This window comes from Pelecanus crispus, chromosome 15 (genome assembly GCF_030463565.1).
Source record: "Pelecanus crispus isolate bPelCri1 chromosome 15, bPelCri1.pri, whole genome shotgun sequence".
In the NCBI taxonomy this organism is placed as follows: Eukaryota; Metazoa; Chordata; class Aves; order Pelecaniformes; family Pelecanidae; genus Pelecanus; species Pelecanus crispus.
In genome coordinates this window covers 3,835,055-3,857,127 of record NC_134657.1, presented here as the reverse complement: position 1 = coordinate 3,857,127, position 22,073 = coordinate 3,835,055, and the positions used below count along the sequence as shown (strand labels likewise).

The 22,073-nt window shown below is 40.2% G+C and overlaps 1 protein-coding gene across 1 annotated transcript; it reads right to left on the bottom strand.

Moving 5' to 3' along the window:
- Positions 1–8,138: 8,138 nt before the first annotated feature.
- Positions 8,139–21,813, bottom strand: LRRC38 (leucine rich repeat containing 38). The gene is made up of 2 exons (XM_009484436.2): positions 21,067–21,813; positions 8,139–8,392 (listed from the first exon to the last, which is right to left on the bottom strand). The coding sequence occupies exons 1-2, from the start codon at positions 21,692–21,694 to the stop codon at positions 8,139–8,141; spliced, it is 882 nt and encodes a 293-aa protein (XP_009482711.1). The 5' UTR covers positions 21,695–21,813.
- Between the last annotated feature and the right edge of the window lie 260 nt (positions 21,814–22,073).

The window sequence follows — 22,073 nt, the reverse complement described above, 5'->3', positions numbered from 1 at the left end:
CAGTGCAAAGGTTATTAGTGTATTTGGCTGTGGTGCTCTCTGCAACCAGTCTTTCCTACCGGGCATTCACACTGAGCTAGGTTACAATCTCGCCTTACTCTGGTGGGAGGAGATGACTCACTGTTTGTTCTGGAAGACTACAAGGAGACACCTTGAAGCAAAAAAATGGCTTTGAAGTGCCAGCTTGCTTCACAGAGCAGATGGCTGGGCTAGGCTGAGGTTAAAGACATTCATTATAAATCCATCATCAAACTAGGACATAGATATATGGTGATTATCAGATCGAGGGAATGTGCTTAGAATGACAACTTCTATGTTGCTCCCTGAGCTACGCAAGACTGCAGTTAAGTTTTGGTAAGTAGTGTCACATCCTCCTTTCACAGAGCAGGGAGCAACACTGCTGAATCCAGAAAGAATCTGGAAAAGCTACACGGCCTCTCTTTGCACAGAATGTCTGCAATCTCCAAATACTGCCATCTATAATCCTAAATAAAATTCACATTCACCCTCCAATGCAGAAACCATGAACTTGGGTTACTAACGTATGTACAGATCACCACTACAGAAGGTCCACAGAGTGTCACTTTCTTTCTGTATGAAAACAGAGAGAAAACACCACACACGTACATGACTGCAGAGCTTCCATTGTCCAGGAATATCTTCATTAGGTAAATCACAGTAGTAAAGTTAACGGAGCCCTACCAATCTTTACCAGATAAGGACTGGATCCCAAATAATTCAGTATTGAAATCAGAATCGAGGCCAACATACAAGTATTTTTGACAAACCATACTTCAGGTTAAATAGAAAGAAATTACTTCCTTTGATGCACTCGCCCAGTCTCACAAAACCCACACTACTCAGTGGTGGATAATCTGCATCCCATATGCCAATACTGAAGAAATCAGCCTGCACGAAATACTTTCCTCTGAAAACAATACAAACTTCTCAGCCTAGCAACTTCTGTTCCCTCAAGGAATAATATAAATTAGACTATGTTAAATCTGTACTTATTTTCCTGCCACATAGTATAATGTTCATGAGTTTATGGTTAGAACGCTTTCTGCTTTCATTTAAAACCCTACATCGCAGGGTTTATTTTAATTTGGTTGTTAAAAAAAGCCATTCAAGACTGAATAATCTCTAAAGCAGCTTTTTCTTCCAATTTTTGTTTTAAAGAAGATTTTTTTTGAAGCTCACAACATTATACCACTCTTGGAAACATAATTTACAATTGGATTTTGAGAATTTCCAACCTCAAGTTACTCTATGATAAAGTATTTCTAGAATATATTTATGTATCATTGCCCTGTCACTTTTACTGACCTCAGATAAGAGGTTGGTAAAAAGCAGTGACATTTAGGACTTGCCATAGGAAGAAAGCAGTGAATCCTCTTACAGAAAGTTTCCTTGTTCTGTCTGTTGAAGATGCAAAATAGGTTTTTTGGGGGGTTTTGTTCATTTGTTTGGGTGGTTTTTTGTTGCTTTTTTAATTAATACAATCACAAAGCAACTGAATTACTCTGAACAAAGCAAGGGTCTGCACAGTGAATCAGCATTGCAAGGCAGATATTTCAGGTTATTAGTTAGGACACTGCAGCTCTAAACCCATAACCAGTGCTACTTTGTAGCCAATATTCCATACTTCCCTACCAGTATATAGGCTTTAACATCACCATGTTAAAATTAAGGTAAGTACTCAACAAAGTAACAAACTCAAAAACAATGGTCACCTGTGAAAATACCAATCTAATTACGCCTCAGTTTCCTTTTTAATATTTACAATACATGTCTCATTTCTCTGTTTAGCCTTGCATTTTTAAAACCATCAAATGCCACATTTAAATGGAATCTTTTGGAGTTCAGAGAAGTGTTTTCCCACCTTCAAATATGCAGTTCATATTGTTAATAAGGGCATCTCTATGCATTTGCCCAACTGAACAAAATGACCTTAAGGGATTTATTCTGGTCATTTCCTCCTGTGACCCAAATTCGCATTTGAAGCCAGATCTTCAAAGGATAAAGAGTTATACTTCAACCCACCGCAGACTGCAAACCTAATCTACTCGTAAGAGAGCGACAGTTTCTCAATTTGAGAAAAACCAGTCGGCAAAAATAGACTACAATTGTTTGTCAAGTATGTTCACAGTCATGTCATTCCCTGTTAAATGCCATGAGGACCACACATGATTTCTACTGCAAAGTCTTTCAACACTTGCCCTAATTAAAGAGCAAACCCCCCCCCCACAACAACAGCAAGCTCTGCCTTGGAATGTCAGTTAGCTGGACTGTATCACATTTAGATTTTAAGTGAAGGTCACAAAGCTGCCTTTCCTGCTCAATTCCAATTCATTTTGCTCATTCTTCCAGCTAAGGGGAGTTTCTAAGGTGGTGTACAATGCCTGTATCTTGTACTTTGCTTAGCTATTGGTGAGTAGCATGACCAGGAGAAAAAAACCAGAAGAGTCAGAATCCAATCGCTTACATTCCAGTGATGTCAGCTTGGAAGAGTGACCTCACACACCAAAACAATTGAAGCGTATCTTGCTAGCACCATTGTCTGGATGGATGTTTTTGACTTTCTCAGTTCTGAGTTGATAACATTTTTATACAGCCTACTAAGTGACATATCACATTTCAGATTTGAATTAAAGCTTTTAAATAGGCAAATGGTGCTTTGGTTGGGAGCAGTGAACTTTGGAAATTCAATTGACATCAATTTCTGCTTAAAATAGACTATGCTGCTTCATACCTGCTTGTGAACTGGCTAACCTTTAGAGCCCACCGCTGCTAACAGAAATTGGTGAAAAAGCAGCTCTTGAGATCAAAACAATGCTGCTTTGAAACAAACCTGATTCTACCGAACAATTCTGGCCCAAGCTGTTTCACTCCTTATTTACCGCTCACCTCCCTGCAAACTCTTCAATTCCCACAAAACTAACAGTAGAAGCCTGCTCCAAAGTGTTTACTTGTATGTGTTTTGACAACCCCAAAAAAGCACATTATGTGCCGCTAACCCAGTGTTACACAATTTTACATGGCTTCACGGAACTCTGGGTGGGGTGTGAGCTGATGGGAACTGCAAAGACACATCATAACTCAGGCATTCTGCTTTGTAACAGAAAGTCTCCTGTTGCTCTCTGTCAGCTTAAAATTCGATAGTTTTTTTTCCTGCTAACTCTTTACAATCATAGATGAATGGTTGTTCTGCATAAGCAAAACTGTGTTTTTCCTAGTCTGTGGGCTGGCTATTGCTGTTGGTGATTTGTATTGCTGTACCATGCAGAGATAGTACCGAACTGGGATTCTGTTGTTCCAGATACAGTCGAGAGAGGAAGGTATAGAAACCGAGACGCAATGGGGAAGATGATAGTAAGATGTAAGTAGGAATCCGATTAGAAAACTAAGTATTTTTATTACAAAGCATCAGCTATCACTAGATGACTTATTTGAGGTTCTTCCATAGCTATTTTCTACAATTCTATGACAAGGTTGTATTGCTCCAATATTAACAGATAGGACACAAAATAAACGTGTCTGGTGGCTCATACATATTACAGGGTGTTTGGCACTCAGAGTCCACGGCAGATCTTACTCTCCAAGAAAGTTAATCTCCTAATGTGTATTTCTGGTTTCTTTTTGGAAAGAGTATGCAAGGATTCAGCATTTCAACATCACCTTCGCCACAACAGATCAAGATTACTTACCTCCACAGTGAAGCATCTCAGTTGCCACTACAGGTCAGTAAGACAGGTTATGCCACAAATTAGAACATCGTTGTCCGAGAGGAACGGTCAGATTTGGAAACTATCAAAACCCCTGCTCCTTTATTTTGGGGTACATGAGCTGAACTTAGAAACATGCCAGCTAGCAGCCCTGGAAACTAAAGTAATTTACTCACGTAGCAGGTAGGCAGCGCATGCTGAATCAGTAAAAGGTCTTGCATAGACTTGCTCCCGTGGGTTTGGAAGCCAGCACAGAGGAACCTCCGTTAGGGATGAAGGACTGTCTCAGGCTCAGCATCAGGCTTCAGCTGTTCCACTGAGGCTGTCTACAGGGGTGATAGTTACAGCAAGCTCTAGTACGGTTATACACACACCTTCTCCCTACCGCACAAATGTGCGCACCTTATCCACATATATAGGTGATTGCACACCGTTCTTCCCACAGCCGAAAGACGACCATTTTTGGTCACCTCTAAGTATGCCAGGCTAAATTTTAGCTGTCAGTGTACAATGGTTCACTCTCTGCTGTATATCTGAGGCAAGCAGTATGCTCCTCTTTATGAGCTTTCAGAACCAGCCGTTCAAGGTACTTTCCCAATGCATTTTTATGCTGCTCTAAAAAAATGATCCATTAATATTGACAATCTGAGTAAGAATCGCAGCAGGACTGAAGCTGCCTCAAAAAGATGCTGGCTGACTGAGGATGAATGCTAGGTTTGGACAGTTGCTTCAGGTGATCTTTATTTTAATATTCTGTGGATTAGTTTTTTAAACCAATGCACACACTTCTAAAAAGTCAGACTACCTCAATCACATCATGCAGATTTGCTTTCTTGCACATTTTTTGGATCCTCACACATACCAAGATCCAGCATTTCATCAAGGAGGCGTATCTGCAGGCAATGTGACAGCTGCTTCCTGGCTCTCTCAGCCTGCAACATTTTATTTGGGTCATGCAGAGTATCTTTCCTTCCCCTTGAAGCAGGTAAAATGTCTGCTCGTTTCTGACAGTGAGAGATACCCCCAGGAAAAGTAAGGCCATTTGAGAAGGAAAATAGTAAATGAGGACAAACTTGCTACCGCACCATTATAATCGCCTGCAGGCAGTGCTTCTTGAGCAAGCGCTGTATTGCAGAGGGAGCTAAATACAGCTCTTATACTGGGCACCACTGTAACTTCACTAATCTTAACGGGGGTTACCACAGTCTGAGAAGGGAGTGCATGCTCGCTACGTCCCACCCACAGAAGCATCTCCTTGCACAGGAACGCTTCCCATGTCCACAAAGCTGGAGATGGGATTACTGCCACGTTACTACCTTTGTGGAAGTAAAACTGCAATAATAATGCAGCCTTCAGGCCACTTCCTATTCATAATGAAATTTGCTTTCAAAGTTTTGCAGGGGATCGTTATGGTGATCACTAGTTCTGGCAATATTCCAATAGGAGAATGTTTTGTTCTGAAGATTACACAAAATAAGAAAAAATCCTAGTAAGAACTAAATCCAAGTTCTGTCCCATTTACTAGAAATTTGAATTATACAAAATCAATATTAATAGTAGGTAACTGCTGATGTTTACAATGAATAAATATTACTAACTGCAAGAGCTCAATACTTATGAAATATACATTACTTAGTAGGGGGAAATATCATTAAAGTTTCTTATCTGGAAAAAACCATACTTTGCAAAATCACTCGGATGTGATGGAGTATCCAGAATGGCAGCTTCATAAATAAAGCTTTACTAAGCCTTGCTCTTCAGCTTGCACTGGATTATGTGGGTGTCAGCTTGGTCTGTTCCTTGCTGTTCTGAGGGGTGCTAAGTTCCAAATATAATCAGTGCTTTCAGGGCTTTATGTTGAGTTGAACAAAAAGCTACAAACTATGAACAAATCTAGATCTTCATTTTGAGGCACCACGGTAGGATGAACCTGCAAGTAAGAGCACAACCCAGTCAAAACAGTTAGGTTTGGGATGCGACCTCTGCAAAATTACTCAGCCTTACAGGATAACGAAACAAAACCATAAACTCATTACCAAAGGCAGGGTAGACATTGGCTGAAACATTCACCGATGTCTCACTGAAAAGTTTGGGTGGACAAATCACCTTGCTAACTGGTTGCAAGTTTTGAGTCCATGATAAAACTTGCAGACAAAAAAGTGTGACCCTGTTTCTTGTTCCATGACTGAACAATTTGCACAGCTCTAAATATAAAACTGTTGGTAATATATCCGTATTTGCTGCAACGGGGGTGTACTTCATGAACTCCACCAGGCAACAAGTGGTATATTTCCACTCATGCAAAACCCCACTTATAAATGATGAGAGAATCAGGCACGGTTTTTCTCCTTTTTTCATACCCATATACAAATAAACATGAAAGCCTATGTTGAAATTATAAATATATTTGTGTTATTTATAATCATGGCACTACACAGTGAAAATCATGTCATTTCATTTTTCTTGAAAGGATCAGAATAGAATAAGACAGTATTGATACAGAATATCCTCTCACTGTCCTATTTAATTCTGTTTCAGTGTGTTTTCAGAAATAATAATCTTAACAACAGTAGCATTAAGTCGCATTGAATAAGCTGTAGAGCTAACAGAAATAAACACTTTTGTCCTGGTCTTGACCTCAGCATGGTGCAAACTCCATTGCAAACTCTGTTAGCCCATGGAGTAACTCCATCCATGTCAGTGAAGCCGTACTGATACCAGATCAGATTAGACCTACTGCACAACATCTGCTTCAGCCTAACATATACAATCGTTATACACAGCCCCGATATAGTGCCCCCCCTTGCACATCTCAAAGCACTTGAAAAAGATAAATAGTTATTATGATCTTCATATTATAGGTAGTGGAACTGAGGCACAGACAGACAGTGATTTGCTGAAGGTCTTCCAGCTGATCGCTGTCAGACGGGGACACCACCCAGGAGCGCTGAGTCCTAATCTTGTACCCTGTCTGCTGGACCATACGGCCCCTTACCTCACACGGAGTCATTCACGCCTGTCTGCCCGAACAAGTAGCACAACAGGTACAAGACATTTGGAACTGGCCATAAAAGACCATTCATATTAGCTGAGCAAGGCAATATTTTAACCAAAGAGTGTTTTTTCAAGAAATACTAGCATTTACAGTAGTCAAATAGATGCTACTTTTCATCAGATCTAATTCTTTTATAATAGCATACAGTCCTTAGATTGTTTATTACTATGTTACTTATTACTTTCAGCCCTCACAGCTACTCTAGATAATACTTTAAATACACAGAGCTTTAAAAAAATATTTCCATTACAAATATTTTAAAAATATACTTATCCTAAAAAGCTATCCAGCACTATTCCAAAAATCTCTTGTAATAAATGTCTTTTTGAATTTTAACAAAAATATCTACCCCTATATAGAAGAGCTCAAGTTTTGACAAATCTGTAATACAGTCAGAAACACCTTAGGCCAGACTCCACTCTTGTTTATACAGTTGCCAATTTGGATCATGGTGTTCACGTCAGTGTTATTCTAGTATAATCAGGAGCAGAATATAGCCCTTACTGTTTTAAAATAACTAAATGGACTGGACACTGCAACAGTTACTTGGGCCTAGCACTACAGGGAAGGGAAATCCTTTACTTCATTGCATCTAAAAACGCAAAAGAATGTTATATTTAGTATTTGTGCCATGACCAAAGAGGTGCCAGGCAGCTGCAGTGGATGACTCAGACCTAGAATCGTATTCACTTATAGAAAATTTGTTTTTTGGCTGAATGATGCCTGCAACTGCTGTCATTAGATGGAGAATGAATGTTTATAGAGAACATTTGTAGCAAGAAAATGCCAACCTTCCCATAATGCTTTCTACAGTTCTAGGAATCATTTTAATTGCATTTTGTTACTTATAAAGTTGTGTGAGCTTAATAGAGTCTCCCACTACTTAGATCTAGGAAGGACACTATTTTAAATTGCTTCCATATTTTCCAGCTGAAATGCCTCCTTCTAGCCAGTCCTTTTCAAAGTGTGTTTAGAACAAGCTATTAAGCACTACAGGAATCGCATCAGAAGAATGATCTGGAAGCTGTGAGTCAGTCTTTTAAAACACTGGAACATTCTTTATTTTGCCTTTCCCCCTTTTTCCTCCAGTCTTCAAATTTAAATGCAGTGTTCGATTAAGAATCATAGAAATTAACCCGCTCTGACTGCATCAGGTTACATATGTAACCAAAACTAACAGTCTCAAATGCAAACTGCAATTCCTACCTGTGACCATCATGAGATTAGAAGGGATCCTTACACATTGTGATTTCATTTAATTCATGCTTAAAGCTTTTACTCTACTTGTTTTCTTCCTAGACTTTGGCTGGTGATCTAGTAACTTATAAACCAAGAAAACTTAGGTATATGGACTAAGTTCAGTCCTCACTGTCGTCTTCATCATCATCGTCATCTTTACTGGGAGCACATCTTTGGAAGCAGTGTACTAGAGTTGCTAAGAAGAAGCTTGATAGAATAGCAGCAATGGAGACTGCGACTCCAGAGAAGATGATGATAAAAAGGTCCGTCAATGACAAACTAAATTTGCATTCACTAAAGCTGACCTCAGATAATTCATTCAGAAAGATTCTTCTATTTTCTACAGGCAGAGAACACTGGATTTCGTGGAGACCTGCAAAGAAGAGGAAAGGGAAACAAATCAGCAGAATATTGATGAATCCTTCTGTTGCTCCAGTCAGAGATTGAATGGCTGAAGAAAAGTTTTAGGCTTAATTCTAGGTTTATGAACTTGTACAAAATTCAGGAAAAAATGGAACAAAATCTGTCACTGTCCAAAAGCCATTACGTAACCCACTTGAGTGGCTCCTGGAAATTAAGTTATTTTACCTTCAGTCTTCCAGGAGGTCAGGTATGACACGATTTTGAGGATTTAAAAAAGTTAATGTTGAACCCTGAATGCATCTAGATCTGGAGACCTGGAAGCACTTCCCAGCAACTCCATCTGAATGCAAATTCTGACTCTAAAACAGGGTAACAGGAATACTGAAGTTCTTTCCACACCTTGGTGCCTTCTACACAACTTTTTTCCATGTAGTTCCAAAACTACAGCTGTCTTTTTCTTCTGGTCAAAACAACAGGTTAGGTTTAATGGATGCTTGTTTGTCTATGACCTGCTTTCACCTTTTCTCCCTGACTGTCATAAGAACATGCAGACTAGCAAGTACTATTTCTCCATGCATTACTGAAGAATGTCTAGAGCTGGGTTCTTCACAGTGAAAGCAAAAAAATCCAAATTTAAAAACTGGTGAGAATATAGTTTGATACTGGACAGTAAAAGCACACTGTTCACTGCACATGCCCAGCTCTTCATTCACAACAGGGGAAATTCAGGAGAGTATATTAATATGGCTAGAATGGAAAAAAAAAATGAAGTGAATTAAGCCTGTATGGCTGTTGGTAAGATAGCTTTTATCTTACTATTAAGGATATGAACGTGAAGGGGAAAACACAAGAATTGTGTATTAATGACACAAGAACTGCTGTTGGTTTACTCTATACACTTTTACTCTGCATCTGCTAATGATCACAGAACGGACTCACAGGTTTTGACTCTGCGTTGCTCTGTGCACACAGTGTACAGAGCGCTTCCTTCACACAGCTCTACCGTATAACCATTATGTCACTTTAAACAAGGAACGCATGATGATAAGATTTCCTCTGCTTTTGTGAATCCCATTTTGTGGCTGAATAGCTACGGCATATGATGTTTTACTATTAAACCCAGGCTCCTAGGGTTACTGGTACAAACCTGACTGGTTATCTGGATGCAGCCCAGCTGTTACGCTGATTTGAAAGGGAGTTTTAGCTAAGTCTGCTATGGATCCAATTATCACCCTGACATACTTGACTTGGAATGATGATTGTATGAAATCTTGATCCCTAAAAGCCATCCTGTATCTGTCATATCTGGCTAAAGTTCTGCTGCCTTCCCTCTTTCTCATGCTCCTCTCACTGACAACGTAATAAAAGCTGCCAGCAGAATAGGACAACAGTCAGCGCGCTCAAGGCTGAATGGTTTCCTCTAGGCAAACTGCCACCCGAATACATGCTACATTTTTTTCTCTGAGCCTGGAGTGCACTGGCAATGTATACCAGATGGTGAGGCAACTTGCTCTGCAGGTCTTTGAAACCTCCTGCCTATGGAAGGGGCCTGGAAGGTGAAGGAGCCACATTGCTTCAAACATCCTCGGAGGCTTTAGGGAATCTGGAACCTGCGGTATTCGTATACATTACGCCTTGTACACAAGCTGACAGACTGAAGCACTTGGGTGGCTAGAGGAAGCACATACTCTTGCACTCTATAGCTTGTGATAGAGCTCTTGGTACAAACCTTCTACTGAAAGAACCGAGAGCTGTTCACTGAGTCCGCATTTCCTGTTCATCAAGACTTGGGAATAGCAACTCTAAGGAGTAACAAGCAAAAGGGAACACAAATGGATGTTTTTCCCTATTCAAAACCATGAGAAATAAGGGAGGAGTGAAAAGCCATAGGCTGGAATTCCAAGACACGTGTCTCTCTAATCGGATTTAAAAAAGTGAACAGTTTTCAATAAATCAACATGGCGTTGACAGTAATCAAAGCAGTTACTGCTGTTGTGTAGAAACAGCAAAATGAATGTAACAGCGCAAATTCATTTGAAGAGGAAGTTCCTTGCTAATAGGAAAAGATCATTGCAGTATTTTGGCAGAAAAGCCTGGTCCAAGTGAATGCGACACCTAAACAAACTCCATTTCACTTGTAGCAAGCACAAGAAAAAACAAGTTTCTATACAACTGTGTTTCTGTAAAACAAACCACTACAATAGCTGTTGACGCCTCATGAGCACTGCTGTTTTCATAGCAGCTGAGCCATGATCGCAGCATGTCTAAAGAAAGAGTGCACAGGTGACCGTAAACAACTCTACTTTTTCTATTTCTGATCACTGCAAACGAAATTCTCTAGTGTCCTCACCTGCCAGCTTTTAAAATGACCTCTGTGCTGGAGCGGCCTTGATGAGCTAGAGTATCAGATCTAAGCTTCCATAAGGAAGGAATTAGAAAAAGAATATATTAACGAGACAGAGCAAAAAAGACTCCAAAACAAAACTCCTGTTCTAAGCAGTTCTACATACCGCATCCCTTGCCTCCAGAAATAACTTGGTATGGTAGAATTTGCCTGGGATGCTAGAGATGGAGAAGCAAGGGCCCACTTACTCATTACTATCAGCACCAGCAGTTTTGCCACAGATCAAAACTGAGCCTGTAGACTGTGGGCTCTATGCCTGTTTCCCAGATACTTTCACCTAACATCACAACTCACAGAATGCAAGCAGAAAAGAATCTGCAACACACCGAGTCACTTTGAGGGTATTTCTCGTTATGAGAATCAGTGTACTGTAACGATTTTGAGTCTGATTATACAATAACGAGAAATAAAAAAAGCTCCTCTCCATGTAGCCATGGGTGCTGGAATCTAGGCCATGTTCTCAAACCAAATAGAATAGATGGGAATTTTCTACTTGCTTTATGCTGTGACACTCCAATGTGCTAGCTTAGCCTCAAGTTTTTACAGAGTTCTTAGTCATTGAGAATAATAGATGCCAATAGGCAAAATGCAGCATCATAAGCCAGGGGCCAGTACAGAGGCCTTGCTAGCTCCCAGCTACAGTTTCAGCCACCCTGTGTATGCACCAGCCTTTCAACAAGACAGGAATGAACTGACCTCTCCTATCCACACACAAGGCAAGCTGCTAAAATTGTGCTGGAAGCAACCTAGAAGGACTGCAGAGCTCGGAGGAAGCACATGCCAGTGATCGAGGGAGAAAGGAACATTTATGAGGCCATCCTGTTCAGTGAATGTTTTTCTTTGCTGTGTCGCGACACTATTGCAAAACCCAGTACAGTTAACAGAAGCTTTTCTTTCAACTCAAAAGAGAATTTGGAACAGATGGTTCATTTGTAACAGTAGTAAGACAAGCAGCCACCAGTATATCCCTGGTGGCACGAGGAATTTCTCCTCCAAAAGCTAATGCAGTGGTTATTGCACCAGAGCTTCTAACTGCTTACCAGAAGACATCATAATCTGAAGGTCGCATGCATGTCTGCTTAAGACGACATAGGAACAACACCATTTCATCTGCTTCCTTCCATAGCAATATGTTACTTTCTTTATATTACTTAAAAGTAGGTTGTCCTTATGCCATGAGAATCCAGCGTGTGTGCAAAACTGCTGTTCTGTACTCTACCTGTGTTATTACATTCACGGCTACCAATAGATCCAACTTTGTTCTTTGCTTGGGCAGGAAGTAATCCCAGGTCATCATACACCCTCTGCATGAACAACAAAACAATGGCTTCTATGAAGTGATCAGTACTAATTACAGTTTTTTCCCCACTGGGTGATTCCATTGCATATAGACTGGCTCAATCAAATTACCTGTCCCCACACACAGGACTTCCAGAGAACAGGAGAGTGCCATTTAACATTAGTGCTCTACTCTCACACACTTTAACCACTGGAATGGTGTTAGTTTTTTATAGTTTGTTTTTTGGTTTAAATTCTCCAGAACCTGTTCAATTTATTCTTTTAAGAAATCATCCAGGCTTCTTCTAAAGGGTATCTCAAAGAAGTTTGCTATTCAGTGCTTCGCTGCAGCAAGAAAGCCTTTGATGATATTTTTGTATATATCTCTCATTGCTCCCACAACATGTTCAAAGAGTTGCTTCTTCATACCAAACAAATCTGTAAATGAAATAACAAGTGTGAGTGTTATAAATACATAGCTTATGTTATTTTGGTCAGGGCCATGACATTATCTGTAATAACTCCAGCTGTCCTGAGGACAATGTCACACACTCTGTATCTTTCTGCTACATCATCTGAAGAAGCAGATATACTATACTGGCGAGCTGTAATGTATTGTTTGCTTTTAAAAAGGCAATGCTTTGAAGTCCCAAAGGGACAAGTGCTAGATTCTACATAGGCTTCTCTTAACACTGAAAAAATAAAATAAGATGAAAATATGGGTCTGTACTCTGAGGAATAGATCATCTAAGTAACATGGGAAGCGTGAAAATGCTGTAATTCTAGAACCATAATGTTAAAAGAGGCGGCATGTTTTTAAAAAGAAAAAAAAAAAAGATACATGTATTTATAAGGAAGTGATGCAGGAGGGTTCCAGGTTTCATTTATTTCAATGAAATTCCCTAACAGGTTTTAGAACAACATGACTTTGAGATGCCTTACCACTAGAGGATTATAACTCCACTGAAGTCTAGCACTTAAACCCTGACAAGAAATCGTAGGCAATTAAGCTGCAGTTAGATCCTAATAAACACTTTGCATTTGTTTCTGTAAAGGACTATGCACAGGCCTACTTGTCCTGCAGAGTCAAAGGCTGAAACACTTCTCTGGTAAAAATGAAGCTCTTAGAAAAATGGATGCGGCCTGAAACCAGTCTTTATACAAATAATAATTTCCTTGTAAATTAATGAGAACAGACTGACAACGCTGTAACGCCCCAAGCGCTAACTGTACTGATCTTCCCATCTCAAGAAACCCACAAAACGCCAGACACCAAGTTTCACGAGCATTCTGCTGGTTCTTTGTAGCCGTAACTCAGCCCTGCTTCTCATAGGTACTGTTTGATCAGGAATTTTCAAACAGTACATTGGCTGGACCATTGAGTGCGCTGAAATTGCCTGCTCTTGGATCCGACATGGGTTTTCTCTAGATATGTTGCCTGATGCTGTATTGTATGGTGAGTTTTGTTTCATATTCCTCCAGCCAAAGACAAGCAGCAGGAGGTATCACTTACTCCAGGCCTACTTGACTCTATTCTGAAGGACTCCTTGTGTGTTTCTGTCTTTGCTTATTTCAATACCTACACTAACTGTATGTTTTATTGGAGAACTTCTGCAATCCATTATTAATTTAATATTATGGTCTGTCTGTTAACCTTCAGAGGGAGATTTCCCAGCTATAATTTTGGATGCTGAGTTTAAAAAAAAAACAACAACAACAACAAAAAAAAAGAGGCCTCAACTCTGTTGGGTCTTTGTAGAGTTCACAAAAAAAACAGGTCTCAAGAGAAATAGCTTCCTAACACTCAGCAATGTACAATATTATGAGATAATGAAAATGCCCACTCATACATATGCTGGTATGTATAGGAAATATATCCAGAAAAATATCTGAAGCCATAAACATTTAAGTGAGCTTCATGCACATGTGTTCATTACTGTCTATACAATAAATGTAAGAGCACTATAATATGCTTTTTTTTTTTTTTTTTGAAAAGTAAAATTGCTATTTGCCCTTTTAGGTGGAATTTACCTGTTCTCTCATGTTGGTGAATGTAGTTGACACAGACTTGAAATGTTTAAATGTGGCATTTTATTTCGTGTATGGTCTTTTGCCTCCACCTATAGGTTCTCTTTCATCTACTTAAACACTGTCATTAATGTATTAGACGTATTAATAAGCAGCAAGAGAGGCATTGCCCCTGAAGAGATATGAAATTTCATTGGAAAGAGCCTCAAGCTATCAGAACAGTAAGGCTTAAAAAAACCTGAAGCCTAGACTTAGGTGCCTAAATAAAACTTTTTATAGCCAAGTGCCCCAGAGTCTCACAGATCAACAGTAGAGGGTACTTAACCATTTGTCTCAATGCCTAAATATAAAGTTTAACATTAGGTGTTCACATCTGCAAATGCTGTCCTCGCATCTTCAAAGCCGTGAAAGATGGAAGTATTCCAAAAAAACCTTAAGATGGAAGAAACAGAGTGAAAAGCCAGTGGCAGTCAGATCATTTTACCGAAAATGACTAGGATATCAAATTATATATTTATTTATGTGTATATATAGAAACAGATTTGATGCGCTTGTTCAGGAATCTAATTTCTGTTAAGAGTTCCTGCTTGAACAGAATAAAAGCTGCTGAATGTGTGAAATGTCTTAAGGCTTTTTAATTCCTTTCCAAAAAAACCAGATATTATGTTCTGTACTAGCATGTGCATGATACTCGGGGAAGAGCTGAATGGCTGTAATGGACAGAACAGCCTGTCCTTTTTAGCTGAAGCTTGCTCTGGTTCTATATTAGTACATGAAGTTAAGGCAGCCTTCTCTACATAGCAGATGAATAAATAGGTACTGATAAAGAATGGTAAGTCAAGAGGACTTACAAAGTGCTCAGTTGTTTCACTGGCTTTTAGTTAGGTTAGAAGGTCAAATGAAACCTGTACTCTCATGTAATTATGATGCTTTGTTTTGAAGACCATGTTTAACATTTTCAGTGAGCCCAGGGCTACTATAAAGACCTGGACTAGTGAAATGAGATGTTATTTTCTTTACAGAATAAGGTTAGTAATAGATCTTAGATTGGAATGGGATTATAGAAGGAGCCCAAGCAGCAAGAGGTGATCACCTCATGGCACAGTCTTTTAAACAGGCTTACAAAAATCATTCCATTCTTCTCGCTACACCGGTTCACTTCTGAATCCCATAACTGCTTTCCTTTAGTACTGAATTCAGTCCGAGTTTCCTGTTCCAGAAGGCTGTGCTTACAGTCTCATTGTCACCTGCTCTGGCTTTTTTCCTGCCTCCTCTCACTGCCATCCTTCTCTCCTGTTCTTTTGCACAAACAGCCTTCACCTGGAAACATGCCACTTGACCAGAATTTACCTGTCCATCCACACTGAGGAGGTACTGGCTACAGAAGTCTTGAAAGTAGCTAAACAGCATCTGTATCAGTACTGCCACTAAAAACCCCTTTGAGTATCTTAAAAATTTGTAATCTTGTGCACACAGCTTTCTAAAGTGGAGCAACATTTGACCAAATGAGGAGGAAAACATGGTCCTAGCTACGGCCTTTGTGTTGCGACATGGGATTTGCTGCCACTAATGAACTTCCTTCCAGTGAGGTTCAGCAATTAGTTTAGCATACAGTTCTGCAAGCGGACCCAGTTCTGTCTCCTTCAGGCTTCTCTCACCAGTTCTGCTTCTAGTGGTGCGAAGGTCAACGTTAGCATTGAGGAGGATGGTGCACTGACACTGTGCCAGCTAATCCCGTCTGTAACAGGGAAGTCTAACACTCAGCACCAATCCTCACTTAAACTCATGCTACTTTAATTTCAGACATTCAGAACATATATTTCCTCTATTTATCACACGGGCAGCACACATTTATTTGGAATTCCATCGCTGGCCAATTCTGAATGAATTTTCCAAGTCTTTCTGGAAATATCAGTGTACACAGGCTACCCATAAAAATGCTCAGTTTAAACCTTCTCATCAAATTGCTAAGTCTTTCTAATACTGTTTAAATAGCAGGCAGCAAAATTTTTCATTCTTGCAATGGGTAGTGGGGAACTTAGAGTGTGTATTAAACACAACAGGTTGAGAAAACACCATTACATCTAGCATGAAAAGCATAGACGCTGACTATTTCTTGCAATCCCTGAAACTCTGAACAACTTCCCAAAAAGGTTTTTCTAAAGATACTGAAAAGGAAAAAAAGTAAAAAGCAAAACGAGGGCAAGATGACAGAAAGGAGACACTACAGTCACACTCCAAGAAATACTTAAACTCTAATTAAAAGTAATGTTAAAAATGCATTAGTCATTAGCAAACAAGGTCACAGGCACAGCTGCCCAAAGCACGTTCACAGAAAGAAAAAATCAGCAGAGATCTCTACAAAGCACTTCAACATGGCCACTGCAGACTACTTGTATTTCTTTGTTACATGCATTTTATCTGAATCCAATCCCTTCATTGAGATGAGATCCTCAGAGGGGTTCAAGAAATGTCTTTTACAGTGCTATGCACTACTTTTAAACAGCACCTTACACCAAAAATTTTTCCATCAGAGCCATTTGTATTTAAACACTGAAATGGAAGCATTCATAAACTTTAGTTCTGTGGGTCATGTGCACCAGCGACGGTCTTTTGCTGGATGAGCCCTGAGTTTCAAACAGTATTACTAAAAAACATAGGTGAAGAGATGAGGCAAGAAAGGAAAAGTGCATTTTTAGCCAAGATAAAATGTGATACGGAACAAGCTCTGAAAGCAGAAGACAGATATATGATTTCATTGAATTCTTTAAATAATACGTTTAAGACCAGCTTACACCTTTGTTCTTTCAAGATATTTTTTGTTCTGAGAGTTTGCATGCCCCCCATGGAGTAAAACCTTCCATGAAGTTTTTTACACCTGTCTTTGAAGGGACAGAGATCTTACAACTTTTCTATTTCCAAAAAATTACCCAATATTCTTCATCTCCATGCTTCTCCTAATGGGAAGCCTTTAATATGAATCATTGGCCACCATGCTGCCGTTCAGGCGTAACAAATGCCTATGAAATCAAATATCCTTCTACAGAAAATCTTTGTAAGTTTTAACTTAACCATTTTGACCCATGGTGAACACTTTGTCTTCTCTAGGGAAAAGAAGAACTGTTATATATTCTCCACTTATCACCATTCCACTGATCTTCACAGTTCCTTTGTCTAGTTTGCACTACACACTAATTTGTTTTTCATCAATTAATAACCAAACCAGAGGGGAAAAAAGTGGTTTGGTTTTGGAGTATGATGAAAATACTGTTTTTAATATCTCTTTGCAAGTATAAAAATAAGTTTGCTGTTTTAAAGTGCTGAGTTTGATTGCAGGTAAAGTGCTGTGTTTAACTGCAAAACTTTTAGTGTAGTTTCTTTAATGAGTCTGCCTACAAATCTGGCATGGAATAGTATTCACTTACTGCCAATTAAGCCTTTATTTAGAAATTTAGGTTAGATGAATAAACACTGGGATCTGTAAAATGATTCAAATCCCAGCTGTTTGTGTGAAACGACAAGATAGATATGCAAAGGCAGCTCAGCTGGGAAGAGGCTTTACAGTCAGCTAGTCAGACAGGTCAGCATAAGTCATAACTTCACAAGCTATTTCTGGTAGCATGCCAGAAAGAAAATGGACCTGGCTTTTGCAAAACTAATGAGCTGAAGTATGGCTTTTGTTCAGATCACTGAGTTCTCCACAGGCCTTAATTACAGACGTAGGAAGCTTCAGGATCAATTATTGATATTTCAGTTCACATTGACAAAATTCCAATTTTTAAATTCAGCTTGGTATTTCTTTTGCAAAAGAAAAAAGGTAGCTTTGACTAACATGCCATTTTACTGCAGTGCTAAAATTAAAAGCTGGAGCAGTGGCTGGGCTTAGTAAATAGTTAACAGCTTGAGTGAATTCTCTCAGATATGCAGACAGGACACATTAAACCATTTTAAGCATCACTCAAAGTGAGGAATCAAAATGAATGCCCAGCACCTAAATCTGTCAGTATTTCTCCCAGCCATTTATCTCCTGTTTCTTACTATCAGCTCTGAATCTTGAGGGACTGCTACGCTACAGCGACACTTGCAAATGGCAGCCCGGGGTCCTAGTTCATCCACAGACTGGTTAGACCGTGCTTTGGCATATCTTGTCTAACCTATGCTGAAGCATCCCAAGCCAGCATAAGACACACGACAGCGTACAGAGCCTTTAGTTTCTTTGCAGTGCTTTGTACTTTTCACGAAAGGACGGGGAATCACCGATGCAAGTTTACTGTCATTCACGCTTCCACACTGTTTCCCTTCTCAGTAACCCGAGGTTACAAAGTCTGCCATTTAAAGGCTGGGGAACTCCAGTCTGTCATGGAACCGTTCTGTACTGCTAATCAGACTTTATTCTTAAAGAAAACCAAGAGAAGAAAAACACCAGCCAACTCCTTTTTCCTTCCTCCCGTTTCCCATTTGTATAGGTAATGCAACACAAATGCTTGAGCTGCTGCAGAACTGCAAAGGAAAAGCATGCAGCCGAGACAGCTAAGCTCTTTCTTGGGCCCCGAAGATGTATCCCTGCCTTTTTCTGTATTCCCAGACATCATGCCTGCTGCCCTACTTATCTTGATGTGTTTGCTGCAAGAATACTTCTGTCTCCAGCCTTGCAGCAGTACTGTGAGGAAGTCAGGGAGTCTGAATGCTGAATCCTTCAATGAGTTGCTCTTCCCACCCCTCCCAGGAAAGGCCATGCAAACGTGACTTTGGACAAGTATAACCAGACAAGTAATGCTAATGTGATTAGTTCCTTATGGGTATAATGCTGCAACATCATTAAAAAATGAAAACTGGATATAAAATCCAATCAAACCAGAATTCTAAGAACTAGTTTTACACTGACTTTCTAAAAGTTGTTTTGAACGGCACTCAATTGTAGCCATATGGTTTTAAGCTGTCATCGAGACAGTCTTTCCTTTTGGGGTTTAGTTTTGCCCTTGCCTTTGTGAATAATGTTTTCCTAGTTTATTAAAGGAGACAGCCAGTATTTTTGTGGCAGCAGCTCACAACAAGCAATGAAAATGCTGACTTTGTGTGCTTTTCTGGATACATGCACTAGATCTCACTGATCCGACTGGCTGCAAAGGGATCAGCGGACTTGCTCCTGGGAACAAATGCAAATCATTTGCTTAGGACATGTTGGGGGGAACAGCTCCGATAAAACCAACCATTTCAATGCTTGCTCCTTCCCCCCTTGTCTTCCCAAATCAAATCTAACTGAAAGTTTGGAAGATCCAGACGAGCTAGCAATTTTTTAGCTATTTGGCTGAAACACAACTGTGGATGAGAGAAAATGCTGTGAGAAAGCATCTCTAAGCTTGCAAGACACTGGGGAACACCGGCAATACTATGGGAAAGCTCAATCACTTGAGAATTCCAGACATAAGTTCAGATACACTTTAAAACACTGACAGGGCGGGAGAGAAGAGAGACAGGCTGGGATGAACTCTCAAACTGAACAGACCCAGTCTGGATAAAGGGGAAGGAGCTACAAGTTCATTAGAAGAGGCACAAAGCACAGGGAAAGTGAACTGATGTTTAGCATGAGAGATGGGCAAGTACTTGGTTCAAGTAGAGCAAACTTTAGATAAAGCATCAGGGAAGGTGGGAGAACAGGCCCAGGTTTGGTTTAGAAAGAATCAAGATGAAAGTTTTGCTGATGCAGACAGGAAAAAACCCACTCTTCCCTCAAATGACTTTGTCCTTAAAACAGCTGTTTTACAGCTAAGAATATTTAGGGCAACCCAGATGAGTATATTAAAAAAAAATGCTACCCAAGGTCATGAGCATAGGAAGAACTTGAATAACTGACTACAGACTGATGATCAAGAAAGGAGATAAAAGACCTCTGAAATTTGTAGGCTCACTGTGTTTTTCCCCCTTTTTGACTGAATTCTAAGAAACAGTTACTTGACCTCAACCCACTCTCCTGAGCTCCTCTCCCCTAGCCTTTTAGCTCTCACCTTCTTCTGCACAGACATCCCCGCTCAGACACAGCCCAGGCACCAGTGATTTCGCGTCAGGTAATACCTGCATACCCTCTGTAGCCCTTCAAGTTTTTATGTTCCAAGCAGTTTGCCTTCTGCAGGCAGCTGGGCGGCTCAATGGCATGAGTTTATGCCCTAGTGCTTGTTGGGAGGCATGAACTGTGAGATGATCCAACTAAAGCTGGATTAGGAGAGGCTTTGGGGTCAGCTGGGAAATGTGAAGCAAGAGTTTGGATTCCCTATGCACAGCAGTCTTAATACTCCCCCCCCCCCCCCCATGCTTTTCTGAAAATTACTGGCCCAAATACCAGAATTATATATCCTGCATTTTGGGGTGTTCCAGAGTCATTTCAATTTATTCCTAATGTTGGAAACAGTTTTAATGAAAAGAGACAAAATCAAGCTACTGAAAAGAGCTTCAAACACAGGGTATCACAACAAAATATTTCCAGGAAAGGACCGACAACCACAGTTGCATAAAATGGGGATTTAACTCCTCTGTAGCAGCTTTATAGCTGATCAGTAAAATGAGAGAAAAATCAGGTTTCCTAAGGAGCTGGCACAGAATGTTTAGCTGCTCAAAGGGCTTATTGTAGAAAATATATTTACCAGAGAGAAAATGAAGTCTGGAAGAGAACCAGCTCTGGGCTGAATGAATTTGAAAAGGCTCTTTCACTGCCTATGTGAGTTTAGTTTATAAACCAAAATTATTAGGGCTTAGTTTTTAAATTTCATTTCTTAACTGGGAGGACGACCTGCTGCTAAAAAGAAGCCAACATCACTTTAATGGACTCATTTGTTGAAAGCATGCAATTACAGTTTGGCCAAAATGCAGCTTGGGTCACTGCAGGCAGCACACAGACAGTTTGACCAAGAACCCTCCCTCCCTCCAAGACACACGCACAGAGAAACGCACGTACGGCACTGGAAGGCACCGAGCTTTACCTTTCTGGAGCTTAGATGCATTGTCCTGTATCCAGCTGAAAAGATTGGCAAAGTCACAGTCACAGACCCAAGGGTTGCCCTCTAAGCGTATAGTCCGCAGGGAGGGGAGCGCTTCTAGGGCTGCCACATTTAGGCTTTGTAAGTTATTGTCATTCAATTCTAACACTTGGAGCTGTTCCAGGTTCTCGAAAGCAGCCTCATCCACATCCACCAGGTTATTGTTTCCAAGGCTCAATTTTATCAGTTTTTCTGCTGATTTGAATATCCCAGCATCAAGCTGTGTTAAATTATTGTAGCTTAAGTCTAAATACACCAGTTTGGTAGAACTGCTAAAAGTGCCCTCTTCTAAAGAGGTGAGGGAGTTATTCCTGAAGTCCAAATAAACTAGATCTCCATAAAATATAAAGAAATCAGCTGGTATCGCCTGAATGTTGTTATCAGCTATAAGAAGTTTCCGTACATCCAATGGAAACGGATTAGGAACGCTTGGGAGTCCTTGATCCCGGCAATCTATGGTGTGGTAGTCCATACAGCTACAGACAGCAGGGCAAAAATGACCCACGGGCAAGAAAAGCAGGCAGACCAAGACAGAAGAAGGCAGAAGGCAGAAAGGAAAGCATGGCAACATCGTCAAGGATTTGAAAGCTGTGATGAGCACCACTTCTAAGAGAAAGACATTTTGCTCAGCTGAGCAGCAGTGCCTGGTACTCGTGTGTGTGTGACTGTATCCAGCAGATCACATATCATCACAGATCCGATAGCAGCAGTCTTGGGAGGGGGGAAGGAGAGTGACTGAAGGAAAGAGGGAGGGAGGGAGGCAAATGTGAGGATTTACACTGTCAGAATATTATAATGCTGTACTGTGTAAGGGAACGCGATGATTGGGTAAACGGAGGATCTTTCAAAGGGCTCCCTTGCTTTTCTGAGCTAAAAAAAGCTGAGAGCCTGTTTGCTTATTTGCTGTGTATTCCAGCAAACGGGAAATCACACCTGATCCTGTGACTCTG